Source organism: Acanthochromis polyacanthus, chromosome 15 (assembly GCF_021347895.1).
Source record: "Acanthochromis polyacanthus isolate Apoly-LR-REF ecotype Palm Island chromosome 15, KAUST_Apoly_ChrSc, whole genome shotgun sequence".
NCBI classification, from domain to species: Eukaryota; Metazoa; Chordata; class Actinopteri; family Pomacentridae; genus Acanthochromis; species Acanthochromis polyacanthus.
Window position 1 is genome coordinate 23,544,699 of NC_067127.1, and position 24,214 is coordinate 23,568,912.

General features: G+C 39.6%; 1 protein-coding gene across 2 annotated transcripts in view; it reads right to left on the reverse strand.

The window, feature by feature from the left end:
- Positions 1 to 255: 255 nt before the first annotated feature.
- The window catches only part of LOC110957747 (vertebrate ancient opsin-like), a 128,108-nt gene continuing 104,149 nt past the window's right edge, over positions 256 to 24,214 (reverse strand). For both annotated transcript variants that reach the window (XM_051959937.1, XM_051959936.1), the window contains exons 4-5: positions 23,241 to 23,474; positions 256 to 8,827 (exon numbers count right to left, since the gene is read on the reverse strand). In XM_051959937.1, coding sequence (XP_051815897.1) covers positions 8,591 to 8,827; positions 23,241 to 23,474 — 471 coding nt within the window. In that variant the 3' untranslated portion in view covers positions 256 to 8,590. The remainder of the gene's footprint in view (positions 8,828 to 23,240; positions 23,475 to 24,214) is intronic.

The window sequence follows — 24,214 nt, forward strand, 5'->3', positions numbered from 1 at the left end:
AAGTGTTTATGAAAACCTCTCAAATCTGGTGAGTCCACAAGCACTTGCCAATTTTACAATGGGACAATGCCGATCCATCACAGATTTCGTGGCGATGCATCATCTGCGTGGACAGATATTTGGACTTCAACTCAAACGCTAAAATGCTCAATAGAGCACAGAAAGTGTGTCTTATCCAGTATGTCTGATCGCTGCAGTCTAAGTAGTTCCCATTTTTGTGAATATTGTAGAAAAAACAGAACACGCAGCATGATCGCTTTTCCAAAAATATACTTTAATGCAGACATTTTATAACCAGCGTGCATCTATGACCTGTAAACCCATGTAAATCCAACTCAGACAATACTAGTCATGACACAAAAAACACACAGCAGAACAAGTCTTGACATGCCTTTGTAAGTACAAGACAACAAACAGGTGTAGGGACCTGATATTGAGGGTGGGGAGGTGAGAAATGAGAGTTTGAACCCATCTATACTTGTTGGGAGTGCTTCCTCCCCTTATCAGCATGTAGTGCAGTCTGTAATCTTTGCACCAAAATGTAACACTGGCAGGTTGGTTTGATTTATATCCTGTCTGGTCTTCAAGGTGAAGTCGCTACATAGAAAAGCCCCTACACACCTACTGTATCTACTCCTGTTGATGGGTCTGTGTGTGTTTGTGTGTCAGCAGGGAAACGTTTAAGAATACCTATTGGTACTGGCAACAGTGGGCTGTGACACTTAAATAGAACGTTTTTTCTGACACAGGTAGTATGAGTCACTGACCAGCTGTGCTGCTGATACACGGCCACACGGTCATCCAGATATGAGCAATCAACAAACATTTCAAGCCACAACACACATTTAAAAAGAAAGAAAGTTGAAACTGCTGCTGTTGGAGTGTTTGACATCTCAGTATCTCGGAAATATTTTGTTTGCTGGTATAAACTGGTATCTTTACACACAGTGATCAATGCCCACACTGAAAGCTGGACTATGATGTAATGACTAACATCTTTTTATCTGTGTGTCTGCTACGTCCACATGAAGCTCCACTGGGAGATCTGGGAGTTCCTGTCCACACATAAATGTACCTTTCTAGTAAAAAACTTACACCACCATATGTCATAAAATCTGAGCTATTCCCAGACTATGTAATGTTATACATCTATGACATGCCATTAGTTGTTTGACCCTACCGCAGTGCACAAACATTCAAGCAATACTGCACTGTCAGTTTCTAAATCTGGCTAATTTTAAGAATATTTTGAAAATATTTCACTCTGGAAACCAAGAGGAGAGCATGCAAATTGTGTAAATTTACACTACTGTTCAAGAGTTTGGGGTCACCCAGGCAATTTCATGTTTTCCATGAAAACTCACACTTTATTCATGTTCTAGCATAACTGCACAAGAGTTTTCTAATCATCACTTAGCCTTTCAACACGATTAGCTAACACAATGTAGCATTAGAGCACAGGAGTGATGGTTGCTGGAAATGTTCCTCTGTACCCCTATGGAGATATTCCATTAAAAATCAGCCATTTCCATCTAGAATAGTTGTTTACTACATTAACAATGTCTGGACTTTATTTCTGATTAATTTAATAATATCTTCATTGAAAAACACTGCTTTTCTTTGATAAAAAAATACATTTCTAAGTGACCCCAAACCTTTGAACCGTAGTGTATAATCAGGTATCAATCAGGGGATGATTTAAAGTGTAACAGTTCGCAAAAGTCCCAGTTCAGTCCACGTGACAGTATTGCAGTCACTGTTTTGGAGCAGGAGAGAATTTCCAATTATATGGCAGTTTGGACATTCTCAGCCTATCAAACTGCCTATTATTAGTGCACATCACTATAATACATACAGACCAGTCGGGACCTCTATCATCCTGTAGTAGGCTCAGTAGGCGGTTATCATCCATTTTAATCCATGATATACAGAAAGTTAGAAGTTGTGTAAATCAGTGCACTAGTTTTGTGACATATGGTAATGGACATGAGTGGAGCTGTGGTGTCCTTTCCTTAACCTGACCAAGCAGTTTTGAGTCAAAACGTGAAATAAAAGATAAAGTCAGAACTATGGGACTTAAACTCAAGTCTCTTAGGCGGAATGTCTGCTGATTTACACCTCCTTCATTATCTCCACCTTCCAAATTTGGCTTTGTTCCTCTTTCCAAGTGCTAAATTGTAGCTACTTCACTAATAAATGGGGCAATAATGGACCTCTGAGACTATTTAGAGGTCACTAAATATAGGGGCAAAAAAGTAAATTAGTTAAATAGAGATCATCTTAAGGCAGTCAAAGTGATTGGAGTAAAAAGACTCCGTGTATCTGGAAGGTCCAGTCTCAGAATCAGTACTCCTGGATATAACCACACCATGAAGACAAAAGAACACTCCAAGCTCTGCAAAAGGTTACTGAAACGCATAAGTCAGGGAATGATATAAGAAAATATCCAAATTCCAGAATGTCCCTTTGAATACTGTTAATTCCATCATTAGGAAATGGACAGAGTTCAGCACTGTGTACATCTCCCTTGAGGAGGGTGTTCTTACAAACTGAGCAATTGTACAAGAAAGATACTCCTATGAGTCTTCTGAAGGAGCTCTGCGCTTCAGTGACTGAGATGGGAGAGACTGTTCATACAACAACTGTTACGTGGGTTCTTCATTAGTCAAAGCTTTATGGGAGAGAACTTAAAGAAAGTTATTTGGTCTGATGAGACCAAAATTTTGCTTTTTTAGCCATCGGGCTAGGTCAAATGTTGAACAGACATCAAACACTGCACATCATCACAATTGACCATTCACACTATTAAGCATGGTGGTGGCAGCATCATGATGGGTCAGCAGTGGAAAGCTTCTAAAGACAGAGGGTAAAATGAATGCACTATAGGGAAATGTTATGTACAGAGAAATGCTGAAGGACAGCCTGACGATGTCTGCTAGAGAAGTGCGAGGAGACAGACATTAATGCACGGCATACAGCCTGGTACGTACAAATGGTTTAAAGACAACAGAAGAATGTTCTTGAGTGGACAAGTCAGAGCCAAGACGTCAAACTAATTGAGCATTTGTAGCTCCACTTAAAAAGGGCTGTTCATTCATAATCTCTAGGCAACCTGACAAAGCTTGAGCAATTTACTAGAGCTGGCCCGAATAGTGGTTTGCACACTTCATTTTGCACACTGCCTTCGTTTTGTCTTCAGTTAAACTGAAGAATTCCCAAACAGCGGAGGTCTTTGGCATCTTGTCTTGTGTTTATGCAACAAAGTGAAGTGTGACGTCAGAGTCGGCAGCCATCCGGCCCTTCGGGTGGTGGTAACAAACATGAATGGATGAGCCGAGATGAGCCGAACAGGGCGGAATGAGTCGAAGTGGACCGAAGGCGCATGGAAGAGACGAGCTCCGAATATTCGTATTTTCGTCTGGGGGGAGGAGGGGGTGATCACATAGACATATGTGTATATGTCATAGACATATGTGTATCTGTTCATGTGATCACACGACAGGATGAGCCGATATGAGCCGATATGAGCCGATATGAGCCGCTGTGGGCCGAAGGCGGAGGGCAGACAGTAACGCCAAATATTCGTTCCGCCCAGTAACGTCCGACCGGGGGCGGGCCGAATATTCGGATACCAAAATTAATATCCGGATACTGATGTACCGAACGGATATTCGGATCCAGCCCTAATTTTTACAAAGAAGAATGAAATAAAATTGTAGTGTCCCGATGTGCAAGGCTGATTGAGACATATCCATACAGGCCTGATGCTGTAACTACAGGCAAAGACACATCTAGTAAATACTGACTTGAAGGGGTGAATAGTTATGAAATCACTGTGTTAACATTATATTAAGTGATGTGACTTTGAAACTGAAATTAGTTTTCACTTTGACATTAAAGAGTCAATGTTTAAAAGCAAGAACAGTTGGAGTGTTCTTTGACTATTCCTCGTTGTATTTTTAGGGGGACAGTGTTGTCTTGCATTAATGACAGTCAGAGAGGTTGTTACTCTTTCCTATGTGACTCTCTTTCTTTAACTGTTACACTCAGGTGATATCTTCCTAAATGGTTCATCGCATTGAAAGCATTGCAACTAATATTTGCTACTGGGGTTGCACAGTACTTGCACACAGTTCACCTCTTAATTCTCTCATTATCATAGCAGGGCTTAAAGTGAGAAAAATCCTGAGCCTGAACTTCTAAGATCCAATTTATAGTGTCAATAAACGTATTTAAACGTATTTTAAAACTCACTAAAACACAATATATATGAGATTCTATTAATTCAGAGCAAATATGAGGTCATCTGGTGGAAATAATGCCCATCATGATCCCACTATTTTATTGTTGCTCAAATGTAAAACCTTACTTGGCCAAAACCTAAGGCATTTTAGAAAGTGCCCCAAGTCTGATTTTTTGTGTGTGTTGATGTTTCAATACCACATCACTATAATTGCAAAGATTTATTTTAGTGTAAAGGGGAAAAAATCATGAAAATCAAGTACATGTATTATTAATAACTTTTAATATTTTTTTTATCTCTTCAGTAGATTTAACAAGAACTCAAAACAACACCAACCACAACAAAACTGCTACAAAACTAACTGAATTTAAATGTTTCTATTTTTTATCTATATTTTAGGAAGAAAAAACGGTGAAAAGCAGGCTAAGAACATTCTTATTTAACTATCTATCCATTATTCATTTCACACAACCCATACGTTCGTTCTATTTTTACTAATAATATTTGCTTAAGATTGGAGATTTTTTGTTTGTGGCTAGACATCATTCAGATGCATAAGGTCACAAAATCTGCTGAGAGCTATTTAACTCATTGTTACAAACATCCTATATGTCCTCAAATAAAAAAGGTTAATATCACCTAAGTTACATTCAGTTTGTGCATATTTAACTAAACATATGTTCTGAGTAGAATAATGGGACAAATCCGTATGGCTTGATCTTTGATTTTTTTCCCTTTCAAAATAAATTCCAGCAAACTAAATAGCTGTTTCCTTTTTTCCTTTTGCTGTTGTAAAACACATAGAAAATGTTTAAAGATTAAGAAATCAAACAAAATCAACACCTTCTGTTTTTGTTACTTTTTTTAATTCAATACATAAGCCCGTTTGTTTTTATTTTGTGGCGAAACCATGGGACTGTGGGGGGTGCACGCGCATCGCCACTGACGCACTTACGCCAATGGGGCGAGTCAACACACCACGGCTCAGGGATCGTGGCAGCGGCTGCTCTCTTTGTTAATCAGCAGAGACACATCCTCTCTCCTCTGTCACACAAAGTCTGCGCAAACTTTAGTATCTGCGTCTTTGGGCGAAACACAAGCTCCAACGCTATTGACCAGTGATCAGCTGCTCCATTCTTCACCGCACCGCTCACAGATTGGAGCTCCGTGCGCTCTGGAGACACCAGGCAGCCACAGGGCTGGGACACGTGTGGAATGGGTATACAGTCCAAGCAGAAATAAAATAAATAATATGCAATATATATCAATTTGTTTCCAGTAATTCCCTTTAAATATAATTACAAAAAACACCAACAAATATTGCAAATTTGGATTTTGTTTGTGAGATACTGTTATTTCTTATCAGTGGCTCAGTAGCACTGACGATGCCGAACCAAGAGGGCGCGGCATATCGTGCGCCCAGCAGTCGACGCGCACTGGCAGTTAGAAAACTGTAATTAGATAAAAGTTCTATCAGAAAGTCGCATGCCTGGACAGAAGGTGTATATTTTTTAATGTAGGATTTGGAGTTTGATTGATTAAAGCGGAGCAACTGAATGCACAATGACGCACATGCTTGGAGCCTTCGGGATGGAGATGGATGAACTTTTTTAAATGGTACACTTCCATGCGCCGGAAATCCGGCGCGGCGCCGGAAAACTTTAAGCCCTGTCATAGGTAACACACTCACTCTGTAATCCTCCCATATGACAGACTGAAATGATGCTGGCAGATCATCTAACTGATTTGTCAACTTGTCATTTCTAATACTGACTGACAGCTGAACTCAGCACTTCTATGGTGCAAACTGAGAAGTTTCACTGGGTCACTGTGGCATGTTTTGCACATGACTCATAAAAAACTGTTCCTAATTAACTACATATACACACTACTGTTCAAAAGTTTAGGGTCACCCAGACAATTTCTCACACTTGTATTCATGTGCTAACATAATTGCACAAGGGTTTTTTTAAATCATCATTTAACCTTTCATCACCATTAGCCTACACAATGTAGCATTAGAACACAGGAGTGATGGTTGCTGGAAATGTTCCTCTGTACCCCTATGTAGATATTCCATTAAAAATCAGCTGTTTCCAGCAAAAATAGTCATTTACCTCATTAACAATATCTGGGCTGTACTTCTGATTAATTTAATGCAATCTTCATTGGGAAAAAATGCTTTTCTTTCAAAAATAAGGACATTTCTGAGTAACCCCAAACTTTTAAACGCTAGTGTACGTGCCCCCAAGCGTGAATAGCGAACCAAACAGTCTGATTTTTGTACTTGATCTGCTACACCCCACATCATAATTGTGTTTTTCTCCCCTTGAGACTGCTATACAGGCCCATTTGAAAACCAATTTTGAAGTTCTTGAATGTAAAATTCAAAATGCCAACACACACATACAAAAGGAGGGAAACATATTGCTATATGACAGGACCGTATTGTAATTGACACAAATAGTAAATTTTGACAGACCTCAGATATGGCTTGAACATTTTAACACCAATAAATTAAGCAGTGTTGAGTAGTTGGCATAATCATCATAAAAAACAGAGGCCAGCTCTGGGAAAATGTAATCATTACTGGTGATAAGGCCATATTTGACATATTTTATTTTATTTTGAGCCAACTGGTTGGCAGGGAGCATGCAGTAGGTTGACTGACACATTTTCAGCTTCCTGCTGCTGAAATGAGATGAAAGAGAATACTGAGACTGAACTATACAGGAATTGTGCAGCTGTAAACTAAAGGAGCTAGAGGATTTAAGGTGTTGATTGTGGTGATGATGCACTGTGATTTCAGTTGGGTTGTCAAAACACTGTAAATTTCAACAACAAAGCCAGAAGCGTCATGAAGGTTCTTAATTCTGGGTAATACTGGTGTGAGACGGAGGCTCATTTGCCAGTTCTCTCCACCATGGTCTCATGGTCTGTTGATTATATCAAGGCATCACAAATAGTTCGGCACTGATGCTTAAAAATGCTGGATGTTACTCCTACCAGACTGTCTAAACATGACTAAAACACACACTTGGTACATTGCAAACTGACACCATACAGTTTTACTGTTTTGTAATGTAGTGAATCACTGTGCAGCATACAACAGTGTTTCAACAAATACCAGTAATATTGAACAAACATGCACAACAAAGTCAAGTAGAAGACATTTTAACACTCATTGCTACATCTACTGTAGCTAATGCAGAAGTGCTCAAATGTGTGACAGTATTTAGCTTTCATATTGCTGTTGACCTGTGCTTGTGAGGGGAATGCTCATTGCTTTTGTGCATGGCTAATTAGCAGAGTCACTCTTGTGCTAGTGATGTTTATTTATGCATTGTATCATTGTCACAGTGCCTATAAAGAGTTGATCACAAAACAGGCAGTGAACTGCAGTCTGTGTATATATCTACATGTGTGTGAGGTGCATGTATTATGTACTGCTTGTAGTTGTGTGAATATCTGTGTGTTTGTTGATCTCCTGCTGGCACTTCATAAATATATTGTCCTCCTACATCTGCAACAGAGACAACAAGAGACGGGCATTTTTAAGTCCCATTGACCATCTTCACTAAAGATGAAAGCTTTGACCTAAGCAAGTCTATGCTGGATGCACTAAAGTAAAAATATCCAAATTCAGAGGACTCCGTCCTTTTGACGAGCAGAGACGAATAAAAGTCGCTGCCAAACAAATACTGAAGCAGCATACAAAAACAATACTTTCTCTGCAGGCATCATCATGGGGCTTCAAAGGAGAGGGAGAGGACGAGATGAAAGGCTGGGTGCCTTGTGGTATTTGAAAAAACACTGGCTAGCCCTCGACTAACTCATGTCAAGGTCCACGTTGTTTACATTCTCTTTTTCACTGGGATACGAAGGTAGATGTCATAAAGTTAAATCAATTGCCCTCTAATGTGACACACTACCAGGCGTGCGATGATGGCCAAGAGAACATCCAAGACATTCTTGAACAATGGGATGGACGAGTGTCAGCAAGCACATATTTACAAGATATCTACTGGGCAAAGCTCTGAGCATTTCATTCACTACATTTCTTTCTTGTCCCTTAAACTGAGCTTTTATAATCCATTATTGAATAAAATGCTGAAACATTCTGGAACACAAAACTTTTTTGTCTGCTTTGTGTCTGTCCTTAATTACTCTTCCAGAATCCTGAGATCTGAAACCCTTTTAAAGTTCACACTGCACCCTCTACCTCCCCAGAAAATTGACAAACCGTCAATGATGTCCAAAGATTTTCTGAAACACACTGTACGTCGATTACAGAAGGTCAATATGCACTCTCGAGGAAGAGGAACACCTACTGGATGAGGTTTACTGTTACATTGGACACACTTTGTTCTCCGGGATGGGAAGCTGAGCGAACGAGCCACAGTCGGTTGGTGAATCATCAGATCTAGGCGACACGGTACCGCCCACAGGGATACGAGCTGCAATGGCTGACATTTCTCCCGTTTGACTCTCAGAAGTAATTCCAGGTCGCCCTGAGGTCTGATTCAGGTTGCTCTCTGGGATGGTCCCCTTGCCAGTAAAGTGCTGGATGAGACACTTCCTGAACTGGACAGAAAACAAGAGAATTAAAAGCAGTCACCTTGATCAGACTCGAGTGCAATTCAAATTGTAAAACTAAAATTTAAAAGCGTTAACTTTGTTGACATATCCATATGGGTTTTCTATACACTTGAAGATATATCATGAGAGAAATAAGCAGTCAACACAACGGCTGAACATTTCTGCCTTATAACTGGAGTGTACTAGCCTAGCTGCGCTAGACAACCCACGGCAACGAATTTAATTCTCTGCCAGGGTGGGTCTAGTTACCCTCCATAAGGCTCGAGGTTGGATGCTTCTAAAACTGGCCGGATGAATCACCATGAAGTGTAGAGTCAGAAGGCGGGCGTAACTAAGTGACGACAGAGGCGCGACGATTCTGACAGAAACAACCGGAAACAACTAGCCTAGCCACGCTAGACAACCCAGGGCAACAAATTTAATTCTCTGCCAAAAACGACAACAGTCGTTGAGCTCCATTAGCACCGACTCTGAACAATCTTTCTGTTAACATGTCTGTACTATACTTGAACTTCACTCATTGACTGAATAAATAAGGCTTCACCGAACTCCCGCATCCTCTAATTTCCGGCGCTCTAGGAGCCTATTTGTTGCGCTGATTGGTTGTATACCTACCCAATTGCTGCAGAGTGATTTGATAGACAACTTTTAGCCCGCCTCCCTCCCTGTCGAGCATGCCTAGACCCTTGTGTCTTCAGAGCATGGGTCTAGCGCGGCTAGGCTAGGAGTGTACTAATCTAGTCTGAAAAACATGAACTCAGACTTCCATGATTTCATACATAAAAAACCTGAAGAACTGAACCCATCAACTTGTGGAGTGGAGCTTTGTGAATAATTAGTCAGTCAAAGGTGAGCATGTGTGCAAATATTAGAGGGGTGGGTGGAAAAAGAGGAAGGAAGCAATATGTATATTTATACATATCCATGCATCGTAAATGGTGCAAAGGTAAAGAGTTGTATCTAAACCACTTTATGAAGGGAGTACACTACCGCTCAAAAGTTTATGGTCACTTACAAATGTCCTCATTTTAAAAAGAAAAGCTGTTTTTTTTTCAGGGAAGATAACATTAAATGAACCAGAAATACAGTTTACACATTGTTAATGTGGTAAATGACTATTCTAGCTGGAAATGGCTGATTTTTAATTTAATATCTACATAGAAGTACAGAGGAACATTTCCAGCAACCATCACTCCTGTGTTCTAATGCTACATTGTGTTAGCTAATGGTGTTGAAAGGCTAATTGATGATTAGAAAATCCGTGTGCAGTTATGTTAGCACGAGAATAAAGTGTGACTTTTCATGGAAAACATGAAATTGTCTGGGTGATCTCAAACTTTTGAAAAGTGGTGTTTTTCCATAAAAATAACAGATATGTAATTTTAATGACCATGGTTAAGTTTTCAGGGGTTTAATTAATGCCAGAAGAATAACTTCCAAATTTGACTGTTCTTTCCATTTTAATAATGTGTTCATGTGTTATCTTCTGCGTCTGCTTCACTACCAGCTGTCCTTGGTGTCCAGATGAGGCTACTTTTTTGTCTCTCACTTTTGCAGAGAGTTTCAGTGGGAAACGTCTACTCTGGCTCTGTAGTGAAGAACCAGGACCTCTAAAGATGGTTTCCACTTCCCCCTTTGAAAGGGGGCAAGAAACACACATGCAGTTCCATTCATGCTACCACAGATACACATGTGTCAGACACATTTCCCTTCATATCAAACACAGAAAAATGCAAAGAGCTTCTGTGAATGTTTCTGAAAAGCTGACTGTAACTGTACAAAATACAGCAGCTGGTAACAGATTGTGTGATTATTCCTGAGGCGTACATGGGAGGCACAGGATTTCTGAATTCAAAACTTTCCACTGTGTTTGGGAGTCGTTAGTAAAAAGCATGTGTAAATGAAAGCTCCTCCAAGGTCCAACAAGGACTACTGTAATTACAACTCGTTCAATGATAAATTCTAACAGTATTGATGTTTGAAACTCTTCTTGAATGGCCTCTCTAATAAACAATGTTTTGAGTGGCAGTGCAGATAGTACAGATTGTGGACTTCGGCCAACAAGTCCTCAAATTCATCCGACCGCATAGGTCGTATGCACCGTGCACCGGAATACGGCTGTGCGGTCGTATGAACGTCAGCGCCCCTACGGGGAAAACGAACGTATTACGGGATTTAATTCGCCAAACGGCTTTTCCGTCGCGAAACGGCTTTTTTCTCACTTTTGCAACATGGGTTTAGGGTTATGGTTAAGGTTAGGGTTAGGGATAGGGATAGGGATAGGGATAGTGTTAGTTAAAAGTTTGTTCATGGTGACGTTTCAGCTGACACACCGGAGTGTCGATATTTACTCAACCGCTAGAGGTTGGAAACGTCAAAACGTAACATGCGGTCGTAATGCAGACGCAAAAAGCATGGATTGTCCTTAAGTGTTCATTTTGCATTTGCTTCGAGTGAACACAAACGAAACTGAAGAAATACAATACAATGTGATAAATCATTTTAAAGCTGTTAATGTGTACACTACCAGTCAAAAGTTTGGACACACCTTCTCATTCAATGGTTTTTATTTAATTATTTTGTACATTGTAGATTAATACTGAAGACATCAAAGCTACAAGAGAATACATATGGAAAAATTATGTTGTTAAAAAAAGTGTTAATCTTCGGTGTTAATCTACAATGAAGAAAACAATACAAATAAATAAAAAAGCATTGGATGAGAAGGTGTGTCCAAACATTTGACTGGTAGTGTATATCTTTTGAACTTTGGAGAGAGCATTTCTAGTCTTTATGCTAAGTTAACACAACTGTCTTCTCCTTCAAACAACTCTCCGCAAGAGAGAAGATTTTTCGAAACAGTTCCTGTAATAGATTCAAAAAGTCACTAAATCCACATTCTCATTTGCTCACTTTTAACTTATATAACCCTTAAGATCATGACAAAGTAAATATTAGCTCAGTGGGTAGAGTGGCTGTCTCGCAACTGGAGGGTTGCGGTTCGATCCTCGGCCCGTCGTGCTCATGTCGAGGTGTCCCTGAGCAAGACACCTAACCCCTAATTGCTCCTGATGGGTCGTGGTTAGCACCTTGCATGGCAGCTCCCGCCATCAGTGTGTGAATGGGTGAATGTGATGTATCATGTAAAGCGCTTTGGATAAAAGCGCTATATAAATACAACCATTTACCATTTGTACAATCTAAAGTATTTTTAAATCTTAGAGTAGATAACAAGTGTCTCTGCACTGAGTAACATTTGTTGACTGCTGATTATCACCCCCTGTATTGTACAGCGTGCAACTGCGCCTCTCAGAGACAAACACACAATAGCAGTGACAAAGACGCTCCATCAGAGGTGAGTCTTTCCAAGAGCAAAGCCATGTACAGCCGGTTATCCCTAATAGCTCTACAATCATTGGTTTCCACATTAGTTAAAGTCTAAAAACACTAACTGACCTTTTTCAGTGCAGAGCTCCCACTCTGTGAAGCCCTCAGGAGAGCAATCATCATTCCTGACCCTTAATGACCTGTCTAATTTAACACACAAGCCTCTTAACTGCTCCCCTCAAACCAATAGTGTTGCTCAAAATGTGGCAATAAGATCTCAGCCACTCTCTGATGTCATGACAAAGCAGACGGCCGCTGTTATGGCAATGCAGCCGTCTGACTGTTCACTCTGGGATCTATAACACGCTGTTGAGCTTCTTATATCTAGTAGTTGTATAATACTTTCTGTCAACAATACAGTAGCTTTAAAAACACTCCTGCAGTGAGAATAAGGTCATAAAATGTCATCTTAATGGCAAAATGAATCAGCTGAAACACATTTAATCTGGCCATCTACAGCAGACACTTGCATCTGCTTCTTCAAAGCAGTTTAAGGGTTGTAAAGGGGACACTATCCCACTTGAATAGCATACAGAGTGGTCTGGTCACAAATCGGTATAAGTGCTGGACATGTAGCATATAGTGGGTAAACCAGAACGTTTTTATTGAAAAAAAGCTGCCTGCTGTGGTTGGAGATGATGCTCATAAGAAAAAAACTAAAGCAGTAAAGTTTTGGGTCATTAAACCAAATGTTTACATAATCATTTTAATATTTTTTCCAGCAGATGATAAATAATAAAAATATTGCATTGTGCAGCTTAAAGATTCATTTTGGGCACGTTGTAACATACAAGATCAGCCACAACATTAAAACCAAGGGACTGACACGAAAGCCAGAAGTGTCACAGACACAGTGCAAAAACTGCTCAGCAACGGCTTGAGGAGCCCAACACAGAGCCCACAGATTGACTCGGCCTCCAAACCACCATATCCCAGTCTGATAACACATCAGTATGATGCACTAGAACGGACCTCATCCACTGAGGCCTTACCCTGAAACTCATTGGACTCAAAGGATCTGGGGCCAATGTCCTGCTGCCAGATGCCACAGAACACCCTCAGAGGTCTGTGTCCATGTACTAATTGAGCAAAGCGGTTTGGCGACACAAGTGGGACCTATACAATATTAGACGGGTGGTTTTAATGTTGGGTCTGATCAGTTTACTTTAGTGAACATTGAATTGAGGTTCCTAATAAAAACCATTAAGCCCATGTTTCATTGCATGGGCCACTGACTGTTGGATATGTTTTCATGGTCTTTGTTTACTTCCTGGTACTGCAGATCTTTAGGTTCAATGGATCACGACTGACTGTAATCGAGCTACAAGAAAAAGTTGTGCCATTTACAATTCATGGGCTGATTATTCCTATGAATACAGCGACACTTTGGTTCCATTCCATATCTACGTCATGTGGGAAAAGCAGAGAGCTCTTATATTGTACTTTTTTCTTGCATGAAATACTCAAGGACATTGATGTTGAGGTTGTATTGCTCTGAACCTTTCAACAGCAATCATCTGCTCAGAGTCACTGGTGTTTTGTGAAATGCAGGTTTGAGATATAAAAGGACTTTAAAGAGCTATTGAGCTCTTCAGCAGCATCACTTATCACAAAGCTGTGCTTATAGTGGAAGCTCAACAATGATCTTTTGTGTGAAGCTGCTGCTCTATTGAAAAGCTCATCTGTGACTCTACAGGTCATCCATCCATCCATTATCCATACACCGCTTAATCCTCACTGGGGTCATGGGGGGGGGGGGGGGGGGAAGCTGGAGCCTATTCCAGATGATTTAGGATTAAGGCAGGGGACACCCTGGTCAGGTCACCAGTCTATCATAGCGCTACACAGAGAGACAAACAATCACACTCACATTCACATCTACGGGCAATTTAGATTTACCAATTAACCTCAGCATGTTTTTGGACTGTGGGAGGAAGTCGGAGTAGACAGAGAAAACCCATGCATGCACAGGGAGAACACGCAAACTCCACGCAGAAAGATCTCAGGAACACTGGGACACAAACCAGGGATCTTCTAGCTGCAAAGTGCTAACGACCAAGCCACTGTGCAGCCCCCCTACAGGCCACTTGTTTGCTTTTTAACTTTATCTCACAAATAAGCGAATCCCCTGATAGGCGTCATTTTCTCAGCCCAAGCAGAAATAACATAAAATGCAATAATTTCCTAATTTTACCTTGAAAAAATATCCAAACTTAATTTTCATTTTTGTTTTTTTTTGTTTTTTCAGTATTCTGCATTTTCAAATTAGTCCTAAATTTGCATGCCATTAGACAGTCACAAAAGTACTTTCTATGCAAAATTGTAGGCCTGTAGCTCAAATAGTTTCTGAGTTGTGGGGGTCTGAAATTTTCAGAATTTGGGCTATAAAAAGCCTCGCCAGCGTTTTATGCATCTTTAAGTGGTTATTTCTCAGCCTCTAGACATACCAGAGAGCTGTGAGTTGCTAAACAAGGCCTTTGCATGTAGCTACCCAGATAGCAAACCATGGGTGAATCAATGTTGAATCTATGTTGAGACCTAACGTAGAAATTATACAGAAAGCGCAAGGTTGATAAAATGTTGAGTCATTTGCTTTTCAACCATAAATCACACTTTACCCAGATAGCAAAAGATGTTAAATCAGTGTTGAATTAGGGTTAAGAAGGTTGAATTTTGGTTACGGTTGAAGACTGATGGTTGGATCAACATTGATTCAACAACATTTTGTCAACATTGAAGTTTGTGTTTAAAAGATACCATTGAATCTACATTGTATTTTGGTTTAATTAAAATGTTTGACAGGTCAATGTTTAATTAATGTTGAATCTATGTTTGCAAACATGTAATCTATGTAAGTAAACGTTGACTCAACATTTTATCAACCTTGCGCTTTCTGTATAATTTCTACGTTAGGTCTCAACATAGATTCACCCATAGTTTGCTATCTGGGTAGTGCCCCACAACCATCCCCAGGTGTTTCCCTACACTCTGCAGGCCATGGGGGCTTGCTAAAAATGCTAAAAAAATTAAGAGATACCTATTCACGAGTGGGGTTTGGGACCTTAAAAGTACTAGAAATACTGCACAGAAGTGTTCCAACACCCCTGGGTTCCATTCTACACAAACTTGTGTGATAACTTAGCAAACTGGAGCTTTCTAGGTACCTCAGTTTGGAAAATATGAGCTCCCAAAGTTGGATGAGATTTTTAATTGGCTATTTTTGGTGGCAAAAATCTCAGTGTGGGACAGATACCAGATACCCCAAATTTTTCTACAAGACAGTTCCATCTGTCTTCTATCACTGTACAAAAAAGCATGGCCTGTAGAGTGTAGGGAAACACCTGGGGATGTTTGTGGGGCACTAGCTACATGCAGAGGCCTTGTTTACCAACTCACAGCTCTCTGGTATGTCTAGAGGCTGAGAATTAACCACTTAAAGATGCATAAAACGCTGGCGAGGCTTTTTATAGCCCAAATTCTGAAAATTTCAGACCTCTCAACTCAGAAACTATTTAAGCTACAGGCCTACAATTTTGCATAGAAAGTACTTTTGTGACTGTCTAATGGCATGCAAATTTAGGACTAATTTGAAAATGGTACGGCAACACCCCCAAGGAATATCTGGTCATTTCACCTGGAATGACCCACATATAAAATATTCATTTATTTTAAATGTCAGTTTGTGTGCACAATGCACTTGTTGAAAACAACCTAAAAAATGACCATTATCTATATTCCAAGTGCCACTGTTTTTTCTTGTTTTATTAATAGCACAGTCTGAGATATATAACTGATTAACAGCAACACTGATTATGATGCATTATTATTTTTGAGCAGGGAGAGGCAAATTAGATAAAACTCCCACTCAGCGTGTTCGTGGCCAAAAATGCCCACCAATGTCTGCATTCTCAAAATGCTTTAAAATGTTTCTGTTTTTCTTTTAAATTTGCATCAGTTCTGATCATGACAACCAAAGTTTCATTCAAACTCAGAATTTTGACCCTTTTAATGGCTTTTATATCACATAATGCCAATGATCTAAAAGGGGAGAAACACCCACAATCACAATTTTTAATCAAATAATACATGCTACCTGATTTATTTTTAACCATAATTGCAGCTAAATGTTTGACAATAATGAGCAGTATCAATGCTTTCTATGCATCATTAATTTTTTATGCAGTAACCAAAAAACAAAAAAACTCCCACTCAGCGTGTTTGTGGCCAAAAAATGGCCAACCCCATTCTCAAAATGCTTTAAAATTAATATATATTAAAATATTTTTACGGGCTGCGCAGTGGGGTAGTGGTTAGCACTTTGGCCTTGAAGCAAGAAGATCCCTGGTTCAAAATCCCAGCCTGGGCCTGGAATCTTTCTGCATGGAGTTTGCATGTTCTCCCTGTGCAAGTGTGGGTTTTCTCCGGGTACTCCGGCTTCCTCCCACAGTCTAAAAATATGCTGAGGTTAATTGATTATTCTAAATTGCCCGTAGGTGTGACTGTGAGTGTGATTGTTTGTCTGTATATGTAGTCCTGTGACAGACTGGCGACCTGTCCAGGGTGTCCCCTGCCTTCGCCTGAGTCAGCTGGGATAGGCTCCAGCACCCCCTGCGACCCCAGTGAGGATAAAGTGGTGTATTGAGAATGGATGGATATTTTTCCACTTTCACCAACTTGATTTTTTAAATTGGCATCAGTTCTGTCCATGAAAACCAAAATTTCATTCAAATTCAGAATTTTTAACCCTTGTTATATCATAATGATTTACAAAGGGGGAGAAGCAGAAAATCACCTTTGTTTAAAGTCTCATGTGAATTGGCTTCAAAATAACTGTATTTGATGTAATACACTGACATAGAAGGTTCCTTTAGCTCAGGCCTTCTGACCGTTGGCATCGTGGGAGGCAGTCTCCTTCTAAATCTAAAAGCAGCGGTAGTCATGTATCATGGAAATCCAATCTTGTTATGTAACAAGTACAGACAAAGAGAGGATCTATTAGGGCTTCTATTCCGCTTTCTAAAAATAAATCGTATTAAATTCTAATGTGGGCAGGTCTCACGTTTTGGTCATGTTTACCATAACCAACCTTGACAGGTTTAATGTTCACTATACTGGCAGCACAGTAAATAATCCTACAGAATAACAATGGTACACTCTGCAAATGGAACAGCACACATGTTAACATGAAAAAGTAGTTAAAGAACTTTCTGAGCCGTCAGTATTAAATGAAGTATAGTTAGAGATTCAATGCAGTGCAAGTGAAAGACAACTGATGTGGCAAACTGGACACAGCTGGCTCATGTTTACCAGAGATACAAAAGAACTGAAGATGGTCAGTCCATGATTTTAGGAGTCGTGAGCCCTGGAAAGTATCAGTGTTCTGCTGAAGGGCACCGTGAGCTCAGTTCCTCACACAGGAACCATTTTGTTGAAGACAACTGTGCTATGGCGCCTACATCGTGACACATGAAACATTCATATAACTGCCACAGTAACTAGGATTCCATCTGCTGAACAAGCTGGTAAGACTCTGATTGAGACAACATCATGCAAACTTTGCTTGATGAGGTTTTCAGTCATATCATAAAATCTGCACCTTAGCAGTCCATCAAAATATCCCCACACAGCTCAGTCAGCATTTTAAAAAAAACTTCTCTGCAGTGCAGAGTGTGAAGGCTGATGAAATGAAAGTCTTTGACATTTTGTTTTTAATCTGCAGTCTTTAGCTCTTGTGTAAATATCTTCTGTACTGCATTCAACACAAGTGAATTCACCTCTGTGCAATATCACATACAATGCCGTTCAAAAGTTTGGGTTCACCCAGGCAATTTCAAGTTTTCAGTGAAAACTAGCACTTTTACTCATGTGCTAACATAATTGCACAAGACTTTTCTAATCATCAATTAGCCTTTCAACACCATTAGCTAACACTATTTAGCATGAGAACACAGGAGTGATGGTTGCTGGAAATGTTCCTCTGTATCCCTATGTAGATATTCTATTAAAATCAGCCATTTCCAGCTAGAATAGTCATTTACCACATTAACAGTGTCTGGACTGTATTTGTGATTCATGTAATGTTATCCTCACTGAAAAAAATGCTTTTCTTTGAAAACGAGGACATTTGTAAGTGACCCCAAACTTTCTTTATTTTTGTTATGATCAAAAACAAATGATTTAAAAAGACCAAAAAATTGAAAAGTGATTCCACATGTGATCATTGATTAACCTAATTCCATGACCACCCATCAACACCATAACTTTCTCAGCTTTAGACCTATGGGCTGTTTCTATCTGCATCGTGGGTCTGCATGGGAAAGAATAGCCAGAGGAACTGAAAAATCTGATTTGGACACTTCACAAAGACAGAAAAAGATACAGGAAGATCAGTGACCTACTAAAAATCAGTGGAACAGTTGTAGCAATAATCAGGAGAATGAGTCATCGTACCACAAATCAGAGCTGCTGTGGCTGTCATTCTGTAATGGCAGCATGGACAGTGCTCTTCTTCTTATACAATCTCACTCTGAAAAATAGACCTGCTTCAGACTGGCACAGGGGTTATCAAATGGAAAAATCAAGTTTTTGTTACAGTTAAACTACTGTTCAAAAGTTTGGGGTCATCCAGGCAATTTCATGTTTTCCATTAAAACTCACACTATTATTCATATGCTAATCTTACACAAGGGTTTTCTAATCATCAATTAGCCTTTCAACACCATTAGCTAACACAATGTAGCATTAGTACACAGGAGTGATGGTTGCTGGGAATGTTCCTCTGTATCCCTATGTAGATGTTCCATTAAAAATCAACTGTTTCAGCTAGAATAGTCATTTCCTACATTATCAATGTCCAGACAGTATTTCTCATTAATTTAATGTCATCTTCATTGAAAAAAAGTGTGTTTCTTTCAAAAATAAGGACATTTCTGAGTGACCCCAAAATTTTGAACGGTAGTGTAAGTGTGAAGGACAGTTCAAAATGTCAACCTCTATGGAAGAAAAGTACCCTGCACTGTTGTTTGCACAAAGCTGTAAGTCTAAACTTTACTAAAGAACCTGAAAAGAAGCCGAACACAAAAAGAAGCCTGATGTATACTGGAAGCACATTGTTGCTCACATGAGCCCAAAATAAAGATGGGGTCCAACAAGTTTGGTTGTGAACCTGACTAGGACTGAATGCACAGTCCCAACAGCGACGCACAGAGGTGGGAGTGTGATGATACGGGGCTACATGAGTGCAAAAGGTGTTGAAGAGATGACATTTATAGATGACACCATGAACGTCTGTCGATACACCAAAACACTGGCTGACAAAATGAGTCCCAGTCTGTGGAAATGTAGCAAAAGTGGAATATTCCAGCATGATAACAATCCAAAGTACACTGCCATAATCACAGAACAGTGTCTTTAGAAAAGTGAAAACTATGACCCGACTAAATGTGTCCCATCCTATATCCAATAGAACATATTGAATAGAGAAAGGTAGAGCAACATAAAGAACTGAAAAAACAAAAGATTAGAATCTTCTACTATAGGGAGCTATAGTTTTAATGTAGTGAATCCAAAGTGACAGTTTTTGATTTACCATTAAAGCAAATATCCTGCTCTTCGACTTACAAGTGATGCATTATTGTGAATGAATACACTGTAATCATTTCACAGTTAACTAAAACTGCACTAGATTCACTTCTGTTGTACAGTGTACATGGGGGAATATTGTGATGTAAAGCATACAAACAAGCTTCTGGATTCTGTATGTCGACTGTGACTACAATTTGATGCCACATAGTTCCCTTCACAGCATGTTTAAAGTATAATAAACAAGACTATTTGTGCAGCATAAACAATGCATAAGCAGTGTTTGACATCTGTCTTGTTGTGTTTTGTCTTCTCAGAAACAGTCTGTAGGTAAGAGGGTCTCTTACGCACCACTCTATAACTGATGTTTACTATTTTATTTTTAATCGCTGCTTGCTCTTTTAAGCCTTCATTAAGAGTCTTGTTAAAACATGACATTCGCCATTTATTTATGTCCAAAAATCTAGCTATTTACAGTCGAGGTCAAAAGTTTACATACACTTGTAAAGAACATAATGTCATGCTCTCTTGAGTTTCCAGTTATTTCTACAACTCTGATTTTTCTCTGATAGAGTGATTGGAACAGATACTTCTTTGTCACAAAAAACATTCATGAAGTTTGGTTCTTTTATGACTTCATTATGGGTTAACAGAAAAAGTGACCAAATCTGCTGTGTCAAAAATATACATACAGCAACATGAATTAGCAATTTTGGTGACTTAGAAAGTTGTGTCAATGAAAGGAGCTTCATAGCATTGCCTCTTAACTTCTTGTGAGTGATTATGAGTGACTACAGCTGGTTACTTCCCTGAAGCCATATAAATAGGGCTCAGTGGATACAAATGCCCACAAATGCTACAACGGGAAAGTCAAAGGAGCTCAGCACGGATCTGAAAAAGCGAATCATCGACTTGAACAAGTCAGGAAAGTCTCTTGGAGCCATTTCAAAGCAGCTGCAGGTCCCAAGAGCAACAGTGCAAACAATTGTTTGTAAGTATAAAGTGCATGGCACTGTTTTGTCACTGCCACGATCAGGAAGAAAATGCAAGCTATCACCTGCTGCTGAGAGAAAATTGGTGAGGAGGGTTAAGAGTCAACTGAAAACCACTAAAAAGCAGATCTGCCAAGAATTAGAAGCTGCTGGAACACAGGTGTCAGTGTCCATGGTCAAGCGTGTTTTGCATTGCCATGGACTGAAAGGCTGTCGTGCAAGAAGGAAGTCCTTGCTCCAAAAGCGACACCTTAAGGCTCAACTGAAGTTTGCTGCTGATCACATGGACAAAGATAAGACCTTTTGGAGGAAAGGTCTGTGATCAGACGAAACAAAAATCGAGCTGTTTGGCCACAATGCCGAGCAATATGTTTGGAGGAGAAAAGGTGAGGCCTTTGACCCCAAGAACACCATGCCTACCGTCAAGCACGGTGGTCGTAGTATTATGCTGTGGAGTTGTTTTGCTGCCCATGGAACTGGTGCTTTACAGAGAGTAAATGAGATAATGAAGAAGGAGGATTACCTTCAAATTCTTCTAGATAACCTAAAATGATCAGCCCGAAGGTTGGGTCTTGGCCACAGTTTGATGTTCCAACAGGACAATGACCCCAAACACACATCAAAAGTGTTAATGGAATGGCTAAATCAGGCTAGAATTAAAGTTTTAGAATGACCTTACCAAAGTCCTGACTTAAACCCCATTGAAAACATGTGGACAATGCTGAAGAAACAAGTCCATGTCAGAAAGCCAACATATTTAACTGAACTGCACAGATTATGTTAAGAGGAGCGGTCAAAGATTCAACCAGAAGCTTGCCAGAAGCTTGTGGATGGCTACCAAGCTTCTGGTCAAAGATTCAACCAGAAGCTTGCCAGAAGCTTGTGGATGGCTACCAAAAGTGTCTAATTAAAGTGAAAATGGCCAAGGGATGTGTAACCAAATATTAGCATTGCTGCATGTATATTTTTGACACAGCAGATTTGGTCACTTTTTCTGTTAACCCATAATAAAGTCATAAAAGAACCAAACTTCATGAATGTTTTTGTGACAAAGAAGTATCTGTTCCAATCACTCTATCAGAGAAAAAATAGAGTTGCAGAAATAACTGGAAACTCAAGAGAGCCATGACATGATGTTCTTTACAAATGTAAGTAAACGTTTGACCTTGACTGTAGGTCTTGCAATCACTGTGGGAGGAAAGTGTGAGCTCACAACACTGAAAAAGTCTTATTGAGTAAAGTATGATCAACTTACAGAGAAAAGTGCAAAAATATCATCATCAAAATCTCACTGTGCTTCAAAACATCAAAAGTAGCTCCAAATTAAAACGCATATGGGTCATTCCAGAACTGGGGGACATTTTACCCATCAAATTTCTAAAAAAAAATTTTAATCAACATACATTCTAAATAATTATTGTGCATGGAACGTGTGTCCCACAACATGAACACAACTCTGTTATAGCATAACCTTTTTAGCTGGTAGAAGAAGAAAACAGTGAATCACATGATACGCTGAAAGTAACATCATCAAACAGTTTTGAAAAAGAATGTATAGAGCAAAGCTATGCCCTCTCTTCTATTTTTCATGTTTTAATAACATTGTCAGACTTGACTGAATGTCTCATTCTACCTCATGTAACCCTATAATGCTTTTTGTCAGGATAAGGCAAATTCTTTTGACCTTTTTCTTTACTGTTTTCCATCAGTAAGTTTGTCCTCTTGGTCAACAGTAACAGCGAGCTAAAGATCTAGCCTCTACCCCTGAGAAAAAGCTAACATTAGCATGGATTAGCAACCCTGTATAGGGTCAGCAAACAAATACAACTTGGAATTAAAATGGTACCACTGATGTGTAAGTTGAGCCAATCAAGCCTTTGATTGTTTATTAACTGTTATTGAGGGATATTTAGCAGACAATTGTAAAACAGAAGTTCATTCTTTTAAAAATTTGAAGCCCAAATGAAAAACATCACTCTATCCAAAGGCAGAAGTTGATATTTGTATAGCTAGTAATGTTTACCCAAAGAGTGTGTTCCTCACATACACTGCGAAAAACAAGCTACAGAGCACAATGTAAAATGAAGCAAAGTAAATGGCATGAAAAATTGTAAGCATGGGCCCTCTCACAACTGCAAGCCCCACAAGAATACTGTAGGAGGCTAATGTATTTTTTAGCAGAGCCACACATGGACAATTGTACTCTCTGGATTTCACTTTTCATTTATTCATTCGCCATGCATTATTGAGAGACAGGCTAACACCCAACAACAACAGAAAAAAAAAACATCTCAGTATTTTAAAGCAGCTTTCATTTGCTGCATATGAGTACTGGTATGTCTCCTGGAAGAATCTCAGCTGCTAAATGAAAAGAAAAGGCCATCAAGTAGAGTCCTGAGGACAAATTGTGGCCTGCTGGCTCTAAAATAAGAAGTTACCTGTTTGTTCATGAAGACATAGATAATTGGGTTGTAGACAGCAGCAGTCTTGGAAAAGAAGGCGGGGATGGACGCCAGCCGGGGATCAAGTTCAATGGTTGGATAAGCTGTGACCAGGATGGAGAAGGCAGCGTACGGCGTCCAACCCACCATGAAAGCCACAATCATCACCACAACCATACGGGTCACCTGTCGCTCGGGCTTCCTGGCGGTGGCTAGACGACCATGAGATACCTGTCAGAAACAGAAAATCTTCATTTGCTCAACAGGTTCGTGCCACAGACATGAATAGTAACAGCTTTTTTTTGTAGAGCACTTTTAAAAAGAAGAGTTTTGACAAAGCAAAAGCAGGACGCCCATAAAGCCAGAAAGTAAGGTCGAACAAAGCAAAATAAAGGTGAGATTAAAATTCAGTTAAAATTGGAATACAAGAAGCACACAAATACATCAATAATAATACATAAAAATAAAATAACAAAAGCAATAAAAAATAAAAAGCAACAAAAAGATAATGCTGCAACATCAAAAGCAAGACTGTAATGATGAGTGAGAAGAAGTCACTGAATATGTGAGCCATGTCCTCTCAGGTGGTTCATCTCTTGATTTAAGAGTCAACTTCAGAAGATTCAGAAGAACTCTCACCTGAGGATCTAACGCTACGAGGTGACTCATATGGTGTCAACATTTGTGCTGCATAGACTGGGCTGTTGAATGATCAGCACAATCTTGAAATCAATTCTAAAATAAATCGTAGTGTCTACAGATACGGACCCGTACCCGTAGCCTGTGGCCTACGGATACGGCACTTTACCTTACCATAAATATTACTGAGACGTACATGAATATTAATGAGCCGGCTGATGAACGCGCTTTGTGATTGGCTGGTAATCCGACGTACATAAATATTAATGAGCCGGTTTGGTAATCCAAGTGATGAAGGCGCTTCCGTGATTCGAGGTGAATCAGCGTGCTGA